Source organism: Salmo salar, chromosome 03, assembly GCF_965601325.2.
Source record: "Salmo salar chromosome 03, fSalSal1, whole genome shotgun sequence".
Lineage (NCBI taxonomy): Eukaryota > Metazoa > Chordata > Actinopteri > Salmoniformes > Salmonidae > Salmo > Salmo salar.
In genome coordinates, this window is record NC_138293.1 from 57,184,916 (window position 1) to 57,207,304 (window position 22,389).

The 22,389-nt window shown below is 42.8% G+C and overlaps 2 protein-coding genes across 2 annotated transcripts; both read right to left on the reverse strand.

Moving 5' to 3' along the window:
• Positions 1-160: 160 nt before the first annotated feature.
• Positions 161-14,312, reverse strand: itga2b (integrin, alpha 2b). The gene is made up of 31 exons (XM_014192622.3): positions 13,952-14,312; positions 12,250-12,380; positions 11,984-12,081; positions 11,408-11,579; positions 10,993-11,042; positions 10,745-10,790; positions 10,023-10,142; positions 9,719-9,763; positions 9,327-9,370; positions 9,172-9,237; positions 8,944-8,996; positions 8,695-8,770; positions 8,404-8,539; positions 7,906-8,091; positions 6,840-6,885; positions 6,594-6,701; positions 6,018-6,073; positions 5,768-5,919; positions 5,288-5,404; positions 5,061-5,128; positions 4,732-4,879; positions 4,355-4,447; positions 3,856-3,935; positions 3,462-3,542; positions 2,791-2,896; positions 2,400-2,552; positions 2,080-2,178; positions 1,683-1,799; positions 1,354-1,455; positions 1,045-1,167; positions 161-781 (listed from the first exon to the last, which is right to left on the reverse strand). Exons 1-31 carry the CDS (start codon positions 14,122-14,124, stop codon positions 659-661), a joined length of 3,168 nt encoding a protein of 1,055 aa, XP_014048097.2. The 5' UTR covers positions 14,125-14,312; the 3' UTR covers positions 161-658.
• Positions 14,313-14,973: 661 nt separating this feature from the next.
• LOC106600972 (aquaporin-5) lies at positions 14,974-17,174 on the reverse strand. Its single transcript, XM_082973073.1, has 4 exons — positions 16,586-17,174; positions 16,220-16,381; positions 15,933-16,013; positions 14,974-15,806 (listed from the first exon to the last, which is right to left on the reverse strand). Exons 1-4 carry the CDS (start codon positions 17,093-17,095, stop codon positions 15,639-15,641), a joined length of 921 nt encoding a protein of 306 aa, XP_082829199.1. The 5' UTR covers positions 17,096-17,174; the 3' UTR covers positions 14,974-15,638.
• Between the last annotated feature and the right edge of the window lie 5,215 nt (positions 17,175-22,389).

A 22,389-nucleotide genomic window follows, 5' to 3' on the forward strand; every position in this document is an offset into this window, starting at 1 on the left:
AGGACAGTGTAATTACAAATGTAAGAACACAGTGTTCCATTTCACTTAAAAGTAGGCTACCTATCTGTTTGCATGCACAATAGCCACTATTAATTTGCAGTTGTTTTGAAATGCATATAAAATGTCAATGTAACAACAACAAAAAAAACATGTGTAAGTATTGTACTTTTCTTGCCATATCTGGGTATTTATTTATTATTCTTTTTAATAATAAACACATGATTGCCGGGTCTGAGTGTTATTGTCACTAGGGTCTCCCCTCTACAACAACAGGAAGCTGGCTCAGCCTTCAGTGAGTTATGATGGTCTCCCCAACACAATGGTTGCTTAGAGAGCAGGTCGATGCCATCACACTAACAAGGATATCCCCTCTGCGAACATTGGAATGCCAGTTTGGCTTCAAAAGGACACAAAGTGTTTAATCACGAATATATGATTATTTGAATACAAAATGCAACAGCTACAAGTTACCCTTTAAAAAAACATCTTTAGGGTGCACCTTTAGAAAATGTGCAGTTATACGGAGTAAAACAAGAAGCCCACAGCAACATTTACAAACCATGTGAAACAGTTTAACACTCAGAAAACCTGTGGGCGTCTGTGTCAAACCATATAAATACTTAAAACACCAGGGCTTCCAGGGTGATACAGCAGTTGTTTATGCTTGCTTGTCATCTGTGTTTGGGGGCATCTCAGCATATTCTGACTGTCCAGCCCCAGCTAGGTGTTCTGCATCGTCATCATCATCACACGGGGGACGGTTGCGATTAAAGAACCCCACCTGAAGCATAAACACAAAACATTTACATTTCCACATATTGTTTCCTGATTCCGGTTTCATTTGTGTGTCATTGAGGACATTCTCCTTTATGTCCCCTCTAAATTGTCTCCATTTAAAACAAGAGTTACAGGTTTAAGAAAACATATTAAAAAAGACTGAGTGATCAATACTTAGATGATAGCTGAGTAGCACCTTCTAAATGCTACCCAGTTATAGGGCCCAATCTTGCGCCACCTGCTGTTTTAACTATGTCAGTGCATTACCTTCCAGAAGATCAGAGCTAGCAGAGCAAGGAGGAAGAGGCCAGAGACCACAGCCACAACGATCCACCACACCGGCACTTCCTTCTCTCCATCAGGAGCCCTCCACACCACACTGGTCTGGGTCTACACACACATACACACATGGTCAACTGGCTCCAATTAAATATGTCCAATGACTACTGAAGAAATGGTAACTTTGTGAGATAAGGTTGTGTATGTGCCTCAAGTAAGTGATTTATGTGATTAGTAAATAAGTGTTGTCTACACACTAGTAGAAGTGGAAAGGGGATTTTTTTTTTTTTTTTTTACCTCAGCCTGTCCACTTGGCAGCTCTTCAGGCTGGATCTTGGAGGGCATATCTATAACCTCGTAGCGTGCTGTAGAGTGGAGAACATAATTCTCATAGGGCCTCTAGGGGAAACAGAATTAGGGTTCCATAATCATTACGGAATAATGTCAAAGAAGTAAGATCTTACAAAATGCTATCTCAAAATTATGCAGAGCTGTCTTGGAGCGCTTTTCCTTTACACCTATGAATGTAGATATAGTGAAAAATTGTGTGGAAAAGATGTCACTGTGATTCTCTCTTTCCCTATCTCTCCCTCCCTCTTCCTGCCTCCCTCCCTCTTCCCTCTCACCTCCAGGAAGGTCTGTACCCAGAGTCGAGACATCACCTTCACCACAGCGCTCCAGCCTCTCTCCAGACCTCTGGCCTCACACACAAACCTCAGACAGGTATCTCCACTGGTGCAGTTCTGTAGAGAAATCAAGAGAGGAACACACCGAACTGAGTCAACCTGTTTCCCTCATTACACATCAATGGAATGTACCCATCCACATGAGATGCAATATTTTGTTGTACAGCCCCCTCTTGTGGCACATACAGAATATTGCAAGTTGTCCCTGAAATTGCAGCAAAAAGGAACTAGCCTATCGTTCAGTATCAAGTAAAGACAAGACAGTTTGATTGTATTGCTGTCAGAAGTACACTGGTGCATGTCATTATGTTAATCGCGTGAGGCGACACTTGTTTACCACGTGAACAGTCTCTTTGCGCTGAGGCTCCTGCCGTGCCACCTCATTCTGTTTGACCTTGTGCACTTTACCAACAGTAGCATTCCCGGTTTTCACCAACTGCCAAAACAAAAGAGTGTACTCCAATTTCATATGACCAAAACATAATCAAAAGAACAATAGAAAAGCTGGTTTTACATCTATTTAAGGCAAATATAAAATAAAATGGTGATTTCCTTTTAAATTAAACATAATTAATGGAAAAAACAACATAGTTTTCCCGCTATAGAAAGATTTGCTGTCTGGCACACTGCAGGGCCACATCATGCTACCTCTCTCACCTGATATGGGTCGATGTCAGGGGAGTCAGTGTGGCAGGTGAAGAAATCCTCAGAAGCGTTGGCGAACACATAGAGCAGGAAGTCTCCATGGTGATGGGTGGGAAACTCTACCTGCACCCTAGCGTTGACCGTGCTCGGACCCAGGTTTCTCAACTGAGTGTTTCAACAAAAAAATACATGCTTTCAGATTTCGCTCACTAAGTTGGATCTCATTGTCTTTGCTTATATATGACATAACATATACAAAACATAATCTATAAGGGCCTTATGGACTCTTCAAATAGATGTCACGCATTTTAACCTAAAACTGCACCAACCTCAGAGAGACAAATGTCTTAAATGCTTTGATTCTTTTCTGAGTGAACCACTGAGTGAACCATAAAAAGGTTACCTCATAGACGTGTTCCACTAGCGGGCCAACCTCCTCTAGGTCAGCAGGATGCTCCTTCTGTTCCCACTTGGCAATGGGCAGGACACACTCAGGTGGAGAGGAACCCCTGTCCAAAAAACAACAGGCTATAAGGGTGGACCAAATGCTGAGGACAACACTGATAACACTAGCCTGGTCCTAGATAGGTTTGTGCTGTCTTGCCAATGATTATATGGTTGTTGTCATGCATGGCAGCGTGGACAGCTGATCCGGGATCCAATAGATTGCCTCATTTCTCACTGATCTTAGTAGAATATAGGGATCAGACTGCTTCAGGATGCTTAATTTGCACCTCTTGGTCTTATAATGAAATAGTCCTGGTGATAATTAGTAACTACGTGTCCTGGGAAAGCCAATAACTACAAGGACAAGAGGAAACCATGGCGTTACTGTACTGTAATACGCTCGCATTAAGACAACATCTTCCAATGGCAAACGTCACTCATCCCTTTTGGATATTAGATATTCAGTCTGCTACTTGTCTGGCAAGGCAGCTCTGAATTGCCACACAGAAAGTGTGTCTCAGGAGTCAGGAGGAGTGCTCATTTCCATGGTAGCACAAAACAGCACAGTTTATGGCTCTGATGATAATTGGAGGATAATTGGAGGACAATGAAGGAAGGCCCACCCACCCCCGCATCTCCAGAGCTGCCTCAGCGCTGACATCAATCCTCAGATGGGCCACGTTACTGTCAGGGTTCTGGCTGTTCTTGCTAGAGATTATAAAGGAAGGAAGAAGCTGAATGAATGCTGAACATTTCCCTTGTGTCATTAGAAAAGCCATGAACCTTCAGCTGACACCTTGAATGTCTAAAATACAGACAACTGGATTAACAAGCATGTAAACCATGTGTATCTCAAAGACCCTAAATATACCTTACATTGTGCTGATCACTCTACACTAAACATTAAGTTTAGTGATCTTGAATTTCCCCATTAAAATGTTGTATTAAAAACACCAAAACAATGCCTTGGTAGCATCGAAGGCATTAAACTCCCAAGACGGGATGAAAGTGTTGTTCTTGCCTTTTGATCTGTAATGTGAAGGACACGTGGCTCTTCACCTCCTCCAGGTTCCCCACGCTGAAGAACAGACCGGCCTGGAGCTACGACAGACAGAGAGAAGAACATACTGTACTGTATCATTCAGACTGACAGGACAACAGAGCTGTTGCAAACACACAGTCACATGTCACCCACATCCGTTGACAGTGAAGACCCAGAACGGCACTATTATTCTATGTGTGATTCCATGGCAACTCAGTGTGTCCGGCCAGAGTTTGGAAAGTTGGTTCGATCCCCGGCCAAGTTATACTACAGACTGTAAAAATGGGACCCAATGAGTCTCTGCTTGGCACTCAGACAGCCTTAAGGAGATTAAGGTGATAGATTAGTGTCGTGTCCATCAAGCTGCCTCACGCTACAGAAACAGGAGATAGGCTCCTGCTCCAATGAGCCGTTCTGACTCATGCAAGGCACGTGCAAGGGTATTTACTTTTACTATATTTAATTACATGGTGGTTACCTTCTGGCCCTGCTTCATAGGGTTCCCCAGCTCACAGACCACCACCACCGTCTGGTTCTCCTTCTTCTGAGCACAGATCAACCTGCTGAAGCCCTGGGAGAGATGACAAACTCAGACAGCCTATTCATTATATAGTGCACTATTTTTGACCAGGGCCCATGAGGCTCTGGTCAAAAGTAGTGCACTATATAGGGAATAGGGTGCCATTTCAGACGCAGACAGTGTGTTTTACGTAGGGCCGGTAGGCTATGCTGACCACATAACCTGACCAGCAAAACTCTGGGCTCATAGTTTTTCCTGCAGGTCACGTGTGTGGGACAGTTGATGTCACTCTGTTAACAATTCCCTTTTATTATGAACAGGAGAGTCACAGTCACCTTTCTGTCAGTCACCATACTCTGGTAGTGTGTGTTAGCTGGTGGGCGTATCTCCAGCTCGGTCTCGTAGGCCCCCTCTCCTCTGTTCTCCGCTGTGATGACCAGCAGGGCAGGGTGGTCATCCCCTATCAGAAGACGGTCGGTACCTCTGAGGATGGGTCAAAGGGTTGTATTAGTAGACAGGAATAACATGCTCTAACTAGACCCTATTTTCCCCGCACACTGATCCCACGAGACCTTACTTAGTCAAATTCTTGAAAATGTAGAATGACCAAGAAAACAGATGACACTACTGAGTGATGAGGAACTCAGGTGAGTTTGACACTCACGCTTCAGCAGTCAGCCTCAGGTCAGGGACACAGACGTTGTCCTCTCCGCAGTCCAGAATGATCCTGGTCTGCACAACACACAGACACATGCACACATTTTTATGCCCAAAGAAACAAACACCGATGGTAATTCATAGGTTTCGACTGTGTAATTACCACTTGTAAAATGTTATTCCTTTGCAAATTAAAATGTTTTAATAGATTTAGAATGTAATGTGTGATGTCACCTGTGTGACAACAGCTCTCTGGCCATGCAGCATGGCCTCCTGGGAGTTGGAGTTGGACAGGCTGTAGTTCAAGGAGATGAAGATGGGGCTGAGCTTGTCCTTGAACTCTGATTCATGCTGGAAAGAGAGAGAGGGCGCAGTACTGACATTGATGCAATTAACCCACAATTACATTTAAATTCAGTAAAGATCTACTGCAGTTTAGTGGATCACGTAGTGTTAAGACAATATCAATCTATTCCCCTTTCAGGTTTGTCTGTTGCCACTGACAATAGCAGTGTTCACAACCTTTTGTGAGGTTACTAATAGTATTGTGATCGGAGCCTGTTGTAGTGTCACTTCTGTGAATGGCCACTTGGGGGCATCAGCCTGATAAGAACACTGCTGCAACATTATGGTTTTATTTCAGGTTTTGAGCACTGACCGTTGTAATACAAAATACAGGCCTATAAATTGGCTAAACTGGCACAAGCAACCCACCCGTAGGTAAGCGGTTTGGTTCCTGCAGACCACTCCCACATCTCTCTGAATGGTTAGCTGAAAATACTCTTGGGGCAGATTGGTCTGCAGCAATAGGGTCCTCCTGGCCATTGTCTGTTTCATCTTGTCCAGCTGAAGCTCTGCATCTAGAACTACAAGAGTGCATTTAGTGTCTTGAACATACAGAAAACTTAAACTTAAGGAGAATATGTTTCCACAGGAATAAATGACTTCTGTATGCGTCTCCTACCTATCTCCTCTGGAATGCTGTGGCCAGACACACTAATGCACATCATGACTGTGAAGCTGTAAGGAGCGAGACAGACCGCATCAGTCATAATGCCATTCTGAATTTACAATAACAAATTCACACATCATCACGGGAAATATCAGTCTAACACAACCAGGATCTGTCCAGACATGTCACACATCTTAATAAAATATTTGGCACTAGGATACTACAGCAATTCTACATAGTGCCAACACGTGCATGCTTGCCGTGCACACAAACATTTGTCCATCATAAATGGTCTTCCCAGTTGGGTGCTGCAGCACCCCCTGAAAATCGTAATAAAAAATAATATTGATAAAAAAATTGTCACAAAAGTATTCCACTGGACCTTTAATAGTGCTGTATTAGCGGACCGATATAGTGTCTTTAGTGCAGGCAAAATGTCTTTTCAGCACCCCCCCACCCCTTGAAAATACAAAAATATCAAATATACATCATAATTAACGCAGCACCCCCACCCCCAAACAACTTCTCGCGGCTATGGATAATGCCCACACTAATGGTATGATACTCTGGTATGAGAAGAATCTTTACCAGGCTACAGGCTCGTTGGTGGTGGGGCGCTGACACACCTTCACGTCTGGGTTCAGGAAGTCAGGGTTGAGGGAGAGTTGGGTCTTGGCCATCACCACGGCTTGAGCCCTGGTACCACCCCACACAAACAGAGAATAGACGTTGTGGGTACATTGTGAACGCATATGTTAAACTTGCTCCAGATAACATTTCTCAAGTTAATTTAAAGTAACAAATAAACTGTTTGTTTGTCTCACACTACTGTACCTGTACACAGCAATCTTATTTACTCCCCATGCACCAACAATTAGATCTGTGAGGCAACAAAGATTGATAATAACAAGTTGCAAGCTCTTATTTTTCTAGTTTTGAAACATAACAAATATACAGTCATGAAACAGCTTTGAAAAAAATGACATGATTGATAGCACTTTCTCATGAAAGGGTATCAAAAACTAGTCCATGGGATTGATTGCTCTTTGGTAACAGCCAGGACCTCTGCTTTCATATCACAGTGACTCCTAAGAAACTTAAAGTAGGAAACAAAACTATTTTCATGGAAAGAGGTCAGCTGAAAAAAAAAGAAATCGTTTTCACAGTGACCAGTTTGTCTCAAAGAGTTGAACTGTAACAATCTCACTGGGGAGACAAGAGACAAAGAGCGCCATGAGTGTCTTTAAAAGCCAGTGGTGTTGCACATCAAAAAGCATTGCTGTGTTGAGAGTAGTTCACTAGTCTCCAAGGGACACTAAATGTATCTCCATTTAGTGCTCTCCCCCGACAAATGTTGGCCACTCCACTGGATGAGTGACCTTTCTGTTTCTCTCTCTTGTGTCCGAGAAACTTTGCCTTCGTCTCCAGGGGAACGGGAGACAAACAATATGTCAGAAGACGTTTTTACTGGGACTGAAAGGAACGAGAACTTTGTTAAGTAGTGGCAATATGTCCTTGGGTAGTAGTCAGCTACAATGAAAAAGACAACAGAAATCTTTGCTGCTGCTGTTTTTGAACTGCGCCAGAGGCTGATTGTGGAGTCGTAAGGGAAGAGAGTGACCTCCAAGTGATGCAGGTTGACATCTCCAAGTGGTCTTGGCAGGATGGACACTGTGGCTTGACAAGAGAGTTAGGGACATTGTTGGGAATTGTTGGCCGGGGTAAGGTTTGTTGTTCCATAACTTCTCAAATCTTGATGAGATTACTATTTCACGTTTTTGGGCTAGAATCAAAGAATCAAGTCAAAACACATGTATAACCCAAAATAATCAAATCCGCATCTATTCTAAATCAAGGTAAACAAGCCTACAGTTTCCGAATAGTTCGTTTTCAGACTAACCTGGGTAGCCATTTGAATCAATGTCAGTGGCCCCTCTCAGGGTGAAGCCAAACTGTGCTGGAGAGCCTAGGGCCCGGAAGGGACTCTCAATGACCTGGGTATACTGGGGAGACAGTCCATCGCTAGTCCCCATGTAGACGAAAACCCTCCCTTCAACGTCTGAGGATGGGGCTCCCACAGCAACATCTGAGAGAGACAGAAACACTTTATAGTGATGAGTAATCCATGGACAGAGTGCATTGAAAGACTGCTATGACAAAAGCATTCCCCATCATTAGAAAATGTAGCATTTCAAGAGGGAATCATGAAATCAAAGATTGTTTCCCGAAAGGAGATTTAAAGTGTTTTGCGGAGGATATTTTCACATGTAATATCATTCCTTGGTTAAGTTACCCAGAAAAGCAGATACTACTGATTCTGCTGCCCCTGAGGCAGTTACTATATTAAAAGGGAAGATACGTATATTATAAGTCAAATTATTGTATATCAGAGCCTCACCCCTAAAACCGTCCTTGTCCAGGTCACCGAGGGGGGCGATGGTGCTGCCAAAGCGTCCGTACAACTGGGAACCTGTCAGCTTCTGGTCTGGCTTGGAGTGGAAGGTGGAGCGCTCTCTCTGCAGGTACACACTCACCTGCAAAAGGATTACACACATCCATTGTCTCGGAGCTGGGTATAAAAGGTTAAAAGGTTAATAAAAGGTGAATGGAGACTGCACACTATGCTCCCATGTGCTAGATTTATTTGATAACATTTCGACCACCCAGGACTCATCAGGTTTTCACTCACCTGGCCCACCTCCTGCAACTGCTGGCCCGACACACGCTCCATGAAGAGGGGCGCCCCGATTAGGATGTCGTCTATTCTGTAGTAGACAGAGGACAGAGCAAGAATGGCTGGACATTTGAGCTCTTTTTCATGGCTCCTTGAGACAGCAAGCCAGCAACCAGTGGCTTAGATGTTATCAGGTGGTTAATTCATGTTTAATACTTCCATGATCAAGGACTAAAAAAAGTAAGTACGAGAGTTCTGACATACCCATCATTGTTAATATCAGTCACTGCAACGCTGTGGCCAAAGTAAGAGGCCACCTACAAGGTGAAAGTTGCATGTGGTTTTGAGTGGACTACGTTGCTCATCACTCAGATATCAACACAAAGGCATATCTGTATAGACATGTCACATAGTGATCACTTCTTCATCACTCTCCTGTAAACCAGTAAATAAAAATAAAATGTGATGGAAATTATGGAAATGTAGTCTCACCTGAGAGCCTAAGAATGTGTGTTTAACTCCCAAAAAGTCACGTGTATTTCCATTATAGATTTTGACCTGGATACAAAGCCACAACGTTAGCTTAGATCACTCTCTAATAAATGAATATGAAAGTAAATGATCATAACGCCATCGGGAGCACTTACTGAGCCTGCTGTGTTGCGATCATTAGGCACTCCAACCACATAATCTGAAACAGAAAATAAATACTTGTACCGGATTTAAAACACAATAAAACAGACTTCATTAATTCATTATTGAGAAATGTTTCAACCTTTTGTATCTTACTGACAGATGTTTGAAGGTTTTGTACAGCTGTCACCATCACTACCAGGCACATAAAGTGTAGGAAGTGTTATTCTCTAGTCTGGGCACTGCTCTATGGGCCTATGTGCTAATATTACATTCCATGCCATTCTTTGTCATGCAAAACATGAACAAATGTTTGGCATGACAATGAGTCGGAATGATAGTACAAACTGGGACCAGGCTAGTACTTATCTGGTTGTGTGGACACTTTTGACGGAAACTTTCTCACCTGGTATTGAGTCTCCAGTGAACTCGCCAGTGGCCACAGAATACCCTGTTGGCGAAACCTTTCTGGTTTATTGAACTGAGGAGAATGTCACTGAATATCATTGTACTGAATATTTTAGGCCAGTGGTTCTCAAACCTCTTCTTGGGGTAGCACGCCTGATTCAACTAATCATCAAGCCCTTGATTAGGTGAATTTGGTTTGCTAGTTCAGGGTTGCAACAAAATTGTGAAACATCTTGGCGTCTCTGAGAAGAGGCTTGAAAACCATTGCTTTAGACCACAAGTCTTGCGTGTAACCCTCTTACCATGGTAGCGATCGTATCCACCAATCTCAGGGGAATAGGTTTGTCCTGCCACATAAGGTTTGGCATTCTGGCTCTTGGCACTGTTGACGATCTCAGGCAGTCCTGCACTGATGATCTGACCTGCAACAGAAAGGTTAAGCACAGCAACCGTCATTTGGAGAAGACACCTTAGTAATGTTTATAAATATATATTTCAGAATATTTTCAGTAATATTAGTCAAATTAAGCAGACAGGTTGCCTCCCACATTAACAATGTTCTGACATGTTTTTGCCGTAGGTCTGGCATTTCCGAGACTATATAATAATATGATAATTAATCATGCTCAGTCATCATCAACCTTCCCAGAGACGTCCTAACAACAGGGCTATTAATGTATACATTTATCCTAGGAGTGTCGAACAGTGCAATAATGGAAGCCACCATAATTATGGAAGCCACCAGCCGAAGAACCATATATGGTGACATTTTATATTTCTTGTTGTTAGTGTTTTAGTGTTTGTCCACCCCATTTTTGTTCAATGCTCCAGCAGCAGAAGCAACCGACCCCCATTCCACAGCAGCCTCAGCAAGTGTGGCATCCAGCTCCAATGCCCCAGCAGCAAATGTTATGCCCCAGCAATGTTATGCCCCAGCAATGTTATGCCCCAGCAGTTATACCTCAGGTGTAGTGTGCAATCTAGTTTAACCAGGCTAATAATGGCACCAGATGGCACATGTTACCTTGAAAGTAGTAGCCTCCAGGAGCACCGATAAGGAGCCTTCCCTCCTAGAATAGTACAGCAAGAAACAAATCAAATTATTGTTATAGATGGTATCATAACACTGTTGGTGTAATTACTACCTTACAGTATCATAAACTATGTGGATCTAACTGATCTATTCTGCTACTGTACATTACTTTGTAGTATATAACATTATATGAATCAAAAAAGAAAAAGTTTGATGAGAAATGTTTGGAGTGCGGGCACCTTTGTTATGTCGGAGCTAAATCCCACTTCACAGTATCGTCTGTCGTTATCTGAGAATCAAGATCAGGATCAAAGATGAAAACACGCAGAGTAGAAAGAAAGACCAGCAGGCAAACTTTTGAACATGAAGTCAACAGCTATTTTAAGAAAGAATATCCTAGTAGTTTTGTGGCATAGCAGTGACAATGATACTCAATTACCGCCACAGTTCTGACGAGATGCTTGTTTGGCTGCTTTTACACAGGCAGCCCAATTCTGTTCTTTTGCCCAATCTGATTGGTCAGAATAACAATTAGTGGCAAAATATCAAAAATGGGCTGCATGCATAAATGCAGCCTTTTAAGTTTTGAGTGGACAACAGAGGAACCTGTTACTGTACTTTACAGGTACTACTGGCATGACTAATATCTCTTACTGTACTTCAGGGCTTTGTAAACTTTCTCAGTCATGACGTCTCTGCAGGGGGAGAAGTTGACCGTTTCCCCCGTCAGTGTGTTCAACACTAGGCAGGTCCCCACTGGAGTATTCTGGGCCTCGTCACGTTCCCCCACATCTATTACGTTCCAGTGGAACAGAGGGGCACAGGCCTGGCACAGGGGGGGGGAGGGAGGGAGAGAGAGAAGGGAGGAGAGAAAGAGAAAGAGGGGGAGAAGGAGAAGGAACGTTATATAGAGATAAAGAGAAGGGTAAAACAAAGTGATGTAGAGAATAACCGCGAGAGAAAGAAAGTCAGTTAAGAAAGAGCAGAGTCATACAAACATTGGTAGAAGAGAAAGGGGATCGGTGGTTGGGAGAGGAAAGAAAATACATTGAGGGAGGGAGAGGGGTTCTGTAAAAGATTTAGAGGATGGATATCTGATGCATTCTATACTGCACAGTGACTGTATACAGCGGCCTTCAGACTCACAGCAAAATGAGTGACTGGTTTATGAGAATTCAAAGAGTGAGAGAGTGGGAAGAGTATTGTGCCACAACGGCTGGAAAAACTCACCACAATGTAGTTTCCGGAGGATCGCACAGTAGCACCAAACCACTGGTGGGACTTTGAAGAGCTCATCACTAAGTTCTGGTGAGGATAAACCTCATCACCTGTAGTTACATCAGACAGCTCAGTTTGTCAACCTTTTTTGTAATTGAGCCCAGAATAAATAAATATCTACTTTACTTACTTACTGATCTACAGTATGCTAATATGTTTACAACTTTAGAAAAAAATTAGAAATGCATGAATAGAACTTTTGATAAGTAAAGGTTTACCTTTTGTGTCAAAGGTCATGGTAGTACAGGCCCCTCCTGTCTGTGCCCAGGGACAGAGATACACAGCCCCCGCCTCAGTGACTCTTGGCTGACTGGTGTTGGCTCTGGGGGCCCCAACCACAACACTGATGCTGTGGGACAGAAAATACTAGGGTTAAAATATTCTCTTTGGGATTTCAGACAAGCATCTGATGAAAAGCCATTCCAACCCCACATACCTTTCCCAATTTAATAAAAGAGTAATACCAGCATATACAGTACATCACCCAAAGTATGTGGACACCTGCTCGTCAAACATCTCATTCCAAAACCATGGCCATTAAGCCGGAGTTGTTCTCCCCTTTGCTGCTGTAACAGCCTCCACTCTTCTGGGAAGGCTATCCACTAGATGCTGGAGCATTGCTGCGGGGACTTGCTTCCATTCATCCACAAGAACATTAGTGAGGTTGGGCACTGATGTTGGGTGATTTAAGCCTGGCTTGCAGTCGGCGTTCCAATTCATCAGAAAGGTGTTCGATGGGGTTGAGGTCAGGGCTCTGTGCAGGAGAGTCAAGTTCTTCAACACCGATTTCGACAAGCCATTTCTGTACGGACCTCGCTTTGTCCATTTTTGTTGTTGTTGACATTTTTACATTTAACCTTTATTTAACTAGGCAAGTCAGTTAAGAACAAATTCTTAATTACAATGACGGCCTACACCGGCCAAACCCGGACGATGCTGGGCCTCTCAATCACCGCCGGTTGTGATACAGCCTGGATGTTAATGGGGGCATTGTCATGCTGAAACAGGAAAGGGCCTTCCTCAAACTTTTGCCACAAAGTTGGAAGCACAGGATCATCTAGAATGTCATTGTATGCTGTAGTGTTAACATTTCCCTTCACTGGAACTAAGGGGCCTAACACGAACCATGAAAAACAGCCCCAGACCATTATTCGTCCTCCACCAAACTTTACAGTTGGCACAATGCATTGGGGCAGGTAGCGTTCTCCTGGCATTCGCCAAACACAGATCAATCTGTCGGTCTGCAGATGGTGAAGTGTGATTCATCACTCCAAAGAACACGTTTCCACTGCTCCAGAGTCCAATGGAGGCGAGCTTTACACCACTCCAGCCGATGCTTGGCAGTCCTCATGGTGATCTTAGGCTTGTGTGCGGCTGCTTGGCCATGGAAACCCATTTCATGAAGCTCCCGACAAAGACTTCTTGGGCTGACGTTGCTTCCGGAGGCAGTAGTGAGTGTTGCAACCGAGGTAAACAATTTTTGCGAGCTGCGCGCTTCAGCACTTGACGGTCCCGTTCTGTGAGCTCCTGTGGTCTAGCACTACACGGCTGGGCCGTTGTTGCTCATAGACATTTCCACTTCACAATAACAGCACTTACAGTTGACCAGGGCAGCTCTTGTAGGACATAAGTTTGACAAACTGACTTATTGGAAAGGTGGCATCCTATGACAGTGCCACGTTGAAAGTCACTGAGCTCTTCAGTAAGGCCATTTTACTGCCATTGTTTGTCTATGGAGATTGCATGGCCGTGTGCTCAATTTTATAAACCTGTGGCTGAAATTGCCAAATCCACTAATTTGAAGGGGTGTCCACATACTTTTACTATACAGTGTAGTTTAACAGATACCATAAAAACGATGCAACTCCTACTGATTGAAGCAAAGCCAAAACTTACCAAATAGTATATTGCAATACTCACGTTTTGTTGCTATACTGATAGAAATCTGCAGAGAAGCCAAAGAAGCTTCCCTCAGGGCCAGAGAACTCAGTGAAGTTAACCAGGTTTAGATTTAAGGTGTCAGAGTAATGTGGGAGAGCAAATATCAGGAGACCCATCATTTGTATTGATCTATGAATCCGGTGTTCCTCCATCTTTTTCAGCTATAGCTCTTCTATGTCTCTGTCAACTCCCTCACTGCAAGTGAAACTGTAATCCAAATGTATTCTTCCTATGTGAGTAATTCTTATCATCTTCAGTAGTTTTTCGCAAGGCAGGGAACTTACACAGTAACGACGAGAGGGCTGTCATAGATAGTGCAGAGTTTTTGATGTGAGTTGAAGGATTTTTTTCTTGCTAAGCAAAATGTATTTGCGGCTCTCATTGCATTGTGTTGAGTGGGGTGTAACTAACTGTTTCCTGCAGATAAGACTTTGCAGAGAATATTTTGTGACATGAAGTGAAGAGATGTCAGTCTGTCAGAACAGAAAAGCAGCTCTCAGACACATTGGCACTTATATTTATAGTGTTATATTAACTTGTAAACAATGTCTCTCATAGTACATAAATGAAAAAATAAGTACACGATTCAAGAGTGTGCATAACCAAGGTATAAAACTCTCGTGATGTGGATCCAAATACACATTTTTCTATTTTCTTCTCTCAGTTGGGAGAGAGAAAGAGAGAGAGAGAGAGACACAGACACACACAGACAGAGATACAGACACACATAAACACACACAGGGCAGGGTTGCTGGGTTTGAGAGATTAAGGAGACCCTGGTCAATTACACCCAAGCCCTTCCTTCCCAGATGAGTCCTCCCCAGGGCATGACATTTCATGGAAACAGATGAAAAATGTAAGTGGACCTGTCACAAAATGACTCCTGTAGCTTCACACTCACTTTACACTCCCATCCCCTGTACACACGGTAGAACGACTCAGTTTGGTTTTCAGGTTTAATAAACTCTTGCACAGAGGACATGAAAAACATTATGTTCCGTTTCAATATAGTGAAAAACAAATGTAGAATTAATTATATAATAAAGAACATTTTACTGAGTCATACAGCTGTCATTTAAATATGTATAACAAGACAAACCCCATGGTAGTGGTATATAAAAACACATGTTATAGTGATCTGTCCCATAATGTGAATGATTATACAGGTGGTACCCGTACTTTAACTGACCTGAATGAAATCACCTTGGACACTCATTGACATGTCTAGGCTTTGGTCTGAATATACATTATCTGCTTCTACAGATGGTTCAACACCTCAGAGAGGTACAAAGATGCACAAAATGAAGTCAAACTGATAAACAACATGATTGTGAAGAACCTGAGATGGTGGATTAGTGTTTTGTTCAGTTCTGAAATATCAGAGAACTGGCCAGAAAGGAAACTATCCAGTACACTCAGGAAAAGAGAGAAGAAAGCAGTCTCCCAGAGAATACAGCAGAGTATATTATCATAGCTACATTGTAGATGTGCATGAATACTGTAGATGTGTACACATGTTGAGTTTCTTCACTCAGTGGTACTCAACGATGGACCCAGCTAGCATGACCACTTGTGTACACCAGTGGCAAATTGTCAGATATCAGAGAATGGTGTGTGGTCACCTTTGGTCAATGGTCAGAAAATGGTAAGATAACTGCCTCCATCTCTACTCCACTGTGTGTTCCAAGGTGGTGGGCTGTTTGAGTGGATCCTTGGGAAACAGTTCCTTAAACTCAGCCAACCAGTCGCCAGGGCTAGCCCATCGTGGGTGGAGCACCAAGTCATGTAGTAGGCCAGCTAGTAACGCCCCCGCACACGGCCCCACCCAATACACCTGCAGAGGAGTGAGAAACTTTTTTGTAAGTAGATTTGTATATGTGAACTGTGGTGTGATGTTAGTAAATAGTGTCAATATACTTTTGTAATTTCATGGAGTCAACTTGTGTTTGGCCCGACTCACCCAATGGTTTTGAAATTTTAAAGTGACCACAGCTGGACCAAAAGACCTAGCAGGATTCATCCCACAGCCAGTGTACCCAATCTGGTCAGAGGTTTAAGGTAAAGAGAGAGAGGGGGAGAAAAAGAGAGTGAGAGAGGAGGGCATGAAATCAAAAGATAAGTCATAGGAGAAATGTAAAGATCTACAAAATGTTTTAATTGACAAAATCCATCAAATTACCCATAGAAACTCTATTATGGTCAGACAGAATTTAAACTAACACAAATAGGATCTGGCATCTTCCTTACTGCCACTAGATTTCCCAAAATGACAGACAAGCCGACCACTACAGGACCCAAGAGGTGGAAGGCTGATTTGGATCGAGACGTGGCGAGGACACAGACTACCAGCTGAAAGGTGATGGCTGTCTCCACTGTGAAGGCTTGGCATGGGTGGACACCCAAAGCTACCTGGAAAAATAAACATTTTACAGATATCAGACCTGGATTCATTGAGTTAAAATGTTTATAAACACCCATAATCAATTAAGCCCATACAAAAATACAAAGACGTTTTTGGCAAAACATTTCTAATAATAGCTATAATACTACAGAAAAACAATACTTCACTACAACCTAGAATCAAATAAAAATGTATTAGACGTGACTCGTGACCTCGTTCAGCCCCAGATGCCCTCTGAGCGGAGCAGGCACCATTCCCATGAGAAGCGCACAAGCACAGAGTGCACCGAGGAGCTGTGCCCCCACGTAGAGGACAGCTCTCCAGGGGCTCACCCTCAGTCCTGCAGCCAGAGCCAGGGTCACAGCCGGGTTCAGGTGGACCCCTCCTCCAGAGGTAGCAGGACCCAGGCACACAGACACCACAGCCACGGAGGCCCCGAATGCCAGGGCCACATGCAGGGGGTCAGGGTGGCACTCGGAGAGGGGCTGGGCGTCCGAGAGAAAGGATGGGTCTGACTCAGAGGACAAGGCATGGAGATGATGATCACTGGTGGGACTGGAGAGGCTCCCATCCCAGGCTGGAAGCTGGGGCCATAGCACCACCGAGGCCAGACTGGTGAAGAGGAAGATGGTAGTGCCCAGAAATTCACACAGGAGGTCCCGGAGGAAGGAAAGTGTCCAAATGTTCTTCAGAACCAACGCCAGACTGGAAAGGACTTGCATGGTGGATGAATGAATCTCTGTCTCTCTGTTGTCCTGTTTCTCTGTTTGTTTGTTGCTTTGCCATGAAACATATCCAGGAGTCAGCAGCAGCAGAACCAAACAACCACAAGGGACTGCAATGGGAACCTATATAGAGGGGGCATCTACCGCTGTGTGACGCATATATCAGGAAGATGGCCTCTTACCTGTCCCCTCAGTATACTGCTTGTATTGTGATGTGTTCTAAAGGTGGGTAAGGCTGGAGGGGAGGTGGGGAGGTGGGAAGGCTTAGCTTAGCCAATGCATGTTTTGGCTTTCTGCTTTCCTGTACTCTCAGATGGCTGCCGGTAAATGTCGAGTGGTGTCTTCTTTCTGGGGGGCCACAGATTTACCCATAGTTAATGAGCGGCCACTAGCGAGGGGCCGCTAGCTTCTGGTCTCTCTTTGCAGCTGGGGGGGTCTCCCTTCTTCCTTCTTCTAACTCACATACACCCTTGCCTCTGTTTCTCAAAGAAAAGTGCTTCACCACAGAGGAATATATGGTTACCTGAAGCTTTCTATCTTTCAGGTAGAAGAGGAGTGTGGCTGGGGATTGAGCTGAACAAGCCAAAGCCAACTAACTGAATTGCAATTAGTGGTGCCCTGGGATTAATCCAAAAGGTGTACTTTCCTAACCTGGGGTCAACCAGAGTTTAGGATCAATTATCATCATTTTAAATAAACTGATCAAGACACTGTCCACCCCAAAACAAGCCAAATACAGCATTTTAAGCCAGCGTAGCAGCTTAAGGATACCAAGAAAGAGGCATTTTTAATCCCCTCAAAGGGAGCTCTCTCATCACAGAGAGTGGCCAGGGAAGTTTTAGTGTAACAGGGTGACTAAGAGAGGGTGGGGGAACTAAACACGACCACAGTAAAGCATGTGAAGGTCAGTTAGGAACAATGGCAGTACAGTTATACTGAGATTCCCCTGCAGAGATAGCTTCCTACCAAGGTCATGGAAATTGATACAGTCCCTGAGGCTGGTTGAGTCAGGACAGGGATAACTGTGTAAAATATGATATGGAGAGATGGTGTTTCAACAACATGTGGAGATGGGGATGAATGTAGATGACAGGGACTGTCATAGTAGGACATTATACATAAAACGGAAAACAGGGAGACTACAGTATGAGCCTTTAGACTATACAAAGTATCAATTGGTGTGTGTGTGTGTGTTAACAAGGGGAGACTATTGAGGCCTGCATTTGTGAAATGTTTGTCATGTAAAAACATGAGGTGGATATCTTCAAAAAGTAGACTAGTCTTTTTTTCTTATAACTAGAACAAAAGTTAAGAATGGTTAGCTGCAGATGCTGTGCAATGAAATACATTATATTGATTAATTCAGTTAGTGTAGAATCTGCTGTCCTTCAGTTATTAATCATCTATCTATTGTCATATCCTCCATCATCTCTACTGATTCCTGCCTCCTTGTCTCCTCATTCTCTTGCTTTCCTGTCTTCCTTACTGACAAAGAATTCCTTTATGCACCCCCTCCCCTGATTAAAACAGCTTTGAGTGCCCCTCAGTACTTACCACTAATGGATAAAGGGGTATAGGACTGTGACAGTCACGTGTGCCATGGCACCATCACAGGGAATTAGCAGCAACAGAATCTAAGGTGTTGTGCACTTGTTCCTTTTACTTCTCCCTCCTCCCTTGCTTTTCTGCAAAGGTCAAGCAACTTGTTTTTCTTCTATGGGACCGATTCTCTCAGATGGCTACGTGTGCCTATTCTGTTTCCCATGCCTGGCCCATTCCCCATGTATCCGATGATGACCCACTTATTTGTGAGTCCCTCTCCTCTCCACTCTCCAGAAACGTTAGGAGGACTCTGTCTCAGTTTGTAGCTAACAGAGAGTAAGTTATGAGATTAGGTTCTGAACTTTCAATGGCCTGCCAATACTCCCCATGCAGTGGTCACACTAACACATTCGACTCCAGACTCACTTGTGACATTGGCATGGCCATGGGACACACTGGGAATTAAATGTGCAGGTGCCCAGGAATTCTGCATGTTTTAGATAAGATTAAGACCAATGCAAAAAGGGGCAATGGACAGATTGGGTGCCAGATAGATTGTAAATGCCTAGGCCTTGTTGTAAAAAAGGACATGACAAGTCTAATTTAATTGCTAAAAACATATTATTATAAACTCAGGACAGTCGATACTAAATAAATGAGGAAATCACATAAAAAATGTACTACGACTTGATATCATCGTGCACACGCACCTCAACCAAGTTCTTCTCTTTTTTGCTGACTCAGATCTTTTCAACTTGTTCAGTCAAAAGACAGGCAATATCTGCTTTGCTCCATTCAGAATCACTGGAAGCAGCAGACAAGGCAATCCAATTTGGCCTTTGCTATTTTTATTATCCATGGAACCCCTGGACAAGGCAATTCATCAATCGATGGAAAAAACAATTTCCCCTAAAATCTACTGATCACTTCATCTCATTATACGCAGACGATATTTTACTATATATAGACAATGTATCTCCATCACTCCTAAATGCATTGAAGATTATATATAAATTCACCTTCATTTTAAATTATAAAAGTAATCTATACAAATGAGCCCTACTGCCTCTCAAGACCTTGATGGACAACCCTAGTTGCTATGGGGTAGGTGGGAATGGGTGGAAAACAGGGTTTCTGGGAGTGGGGGATGTAGGGGGTTGGATGGAGACATGTTGAGTGGTTGGTGGAACGGGATGAGGTTGGGTGTGGAAGGACACTTATTTTTTCTTTCCTTTTCCTGTTTATACAGAATGTATTATTACTTAAACTCTATGTATTTCTTACTGTTTTATCTTTTATTCCATTTTGTGGCAGCATACGGGTACATGTTTTATAAACGTAAACATTTAAATGGATAATGTACCTGTAACCCCCCCAACAAAAAAATTACAAAAATAATAAATAATTGTATTCAGTAATGCCCAGAGCACGCAGGACCCTCCAGCAGCGAACTAAAAACTTGAGAGAATCACGTCGTTAGGGTCTGGCCAGGGTATGCAGTCATTGTAAATAAGAATTTGTTCTTAACTGACTTGCCAAGTTAAATAAAGGTTAAATAAATATGTAAATACATTTTTTTTCTTCAAGCCTCATTCACAATAAGGGGCTTTTTGGAGCTGTCATTTGTAACAGACTTTTTAAAGAGTGATACAAACCATGTTATTTATTGATAGCTTTGAAACAAGGCCTAGATGTGGCTGCATCCGCACTAGTTTGTGAACAACTCTCATTGGAATACTAGTGATACCGATGGTCCAATGCAGTTTGAAATCACTACTGATCCAACACAATGTAGCGATGCTCATTTTATTTCAGGCTAGGGTCTATTTTCCTCCACTTCCTGTCTGACTGACGTGCCCAAAGTAAACTGCCAGTAACTCAGGCCCAGAAGCCAGGATATGCATATAATTGGTGCCATTGGATAGAAAACACTTTGAAGTTTGTAGAAATGTTAAAATAATGTATGAGACTATAACACAATTGATATGGTAGGAGAAAAATCCAAAGAAAAATCAACAAGTTTCTTTTTTTTGAGAGCCCATGCTCTTCCAATGGAACGTATAGGGTCATATCCAAATCCAGCTCCCAGATTGCAATTCCTATAACTTCCACTCAATGTCAAAAGTCTTTGTTCAAGGTTTCAGGCTTGTCTTTTCCTAAACGAGGAAGAATTTTTTGTTTTAGTACTGGGAGTCAGAGTTGGAAATCAGTCTGTGCGCGCACCTGCTTATTTTGCTTTTCTATTGAACACACTTTTTTCCATATGAAATGTTTTAGTTTAATTACATTTTAGGGTACCTGAGGATTAAATAGAAATTTATTTTGACTTGTTTTAACAAAGTTTAGCGGTAGCTTTTTGGATTCCTTTCTCTGCATGTTGAACGAGTGGATTACTCAAATCGACGGCGCCAACTAAACAGACTTTTTGGGATATAAAGAAGGATTTTATCTAACAGCTGGGACCCTTTGGATTGCAAATCAGAGGAAGATTTTCAAAAAGTAAGTGAATATTTAATCGCTATTTGTGATTTCATGAAGCCTGTGCTTGTTGAAAAATATTTTGATGTGGGGCACCGTCCTCAAACAATCGCATGGCATGCTTTCGCTGTTAAGCCTATTGTAAATCGGACAATGAAGTTAGATGAGCAAGACACTTGTATGTACCTAAATGTTTAATATCCATCATTTCTATGATTATTTATTTGAATTTGAATTGTGTGCCCTCCAATTTCACCGTAAGTTGTCGACAGGTGTCCCGCAGGTTTTAAAGTAAGATTACCACACGATCTGTGCGGCAGATAGCCTAGTGGTTAGAGTGTTGGGCCAGTAACTGAAAGGTTGCTGGATTGAATGCCCAAGGTAAAAATCTGTTGTTCTGTCCCTGAACAAGGCCCTGGTAGACCGTCATTGTAATTTTTTGTTGTTGAAATCTATGATGTCCGAAGCTTTGTTTGATCACATGCTTTTTCAAAACATGTCTTGCAAAATGTGAGATCCCATGCTTTCAATGCCAAGTTGCTTTCAAACATTGACCTCTACTGGACACAGAGCACTTGAACGACAATACAGCAGATAGGGTCGTGCATCATAAAACTCTTAGACATGGGTTTGAGTCCCCACCAAATGAAAACTACACGGCAAAGCAATCTACCTTGAAATCGCAGCACACTAGGTTTGAATCTTGAGAGAGGCTATTTTTTTTTCAAACAGTGATTGTAAATTAATCAGCTCTAGGTGCTATTGGTATGCTAATTATTTATCCAAAGATTTTGTGAATATGTAATGGAGAGTTGAATTTTTTTATTTAGGAATCAAAGCAAAGTCGACAGGCAGTTACCACGTGATAAATTACATATAATGCTTCGATTGATCCAACTTTGGCTTTCAAAACATCGAACACTGTTGGACACCACTTACAGATTAATCTAGATATTCTTCTCCATCACTTGACAGGTGGCTCAGCCTGTAGAGCAACGACGAGTCACAAGTGAGATTCTTGTTTTGTGGAAGCACAGGATTGGGTCCCCATATTGGCTAAAATGTATTTCTAACTTTTAAATTAGTTACAATGCTTTTAAAGTAACTACAATGCTGTTGATCGATCCTCAATTTTCTCTTATTACAGCCTGTAGTAACTTGACAAGGAATGCCCACACGCAATTCAATATTACTTTCCTTTACTTTCCACCTAATAAATGAAAGGTGTACAGCCATGTACAAACGATACAAACACAGCAAAGTGATACAGC

Excerpts from the sequence above, each read along its gene's own strand:
- LOC106600972 (XM_082973073.1), bottom strand. The coding sequence starts at position 17,095 with ATGCAAGTCCTTTCCAGTCTGGCGTTGGTTCTGAAGAACATTTGGACA. Across the intron at positions 16,382-16,585 it reads GGCATCTGGGGCTGAACGAG|GTAGCTTTGGGTGTCCACCC; the intron begins GTCACGAGTCAC and ends TTATTTTTCCAG. Across the intron at positions 16,014-16,219 it reads TTTTGGGAAATCTAGTGGCA|ATTGGGTACACTGGCTGTGG; the intron begins GTAAGGAAGATG and ends ACCTCTGACCAG.
- itga2b (XM_014192622.3), bottom strand. The coding sequence starts at position 14,124 with ATGGAGGAACACCGGATTCATAGATCAATACAAATGATGGGTCTCCTG. Across the intron at positions 6,074-6,593 it reads ACCAACGAGCCTGTAGCCTG|CTTCACAGTCATGATGTGCA; the intron begins GTAAAGATTCTT and ends CGCTCCTTACAG. Across the intron at positions 3,543-3,855 it reads TTCACATTACAGATCAAAAG|CAAGAACAGCCAGAACCCTG; the intron begins GCAAGAACAACA and ends TATAATCTCTAG.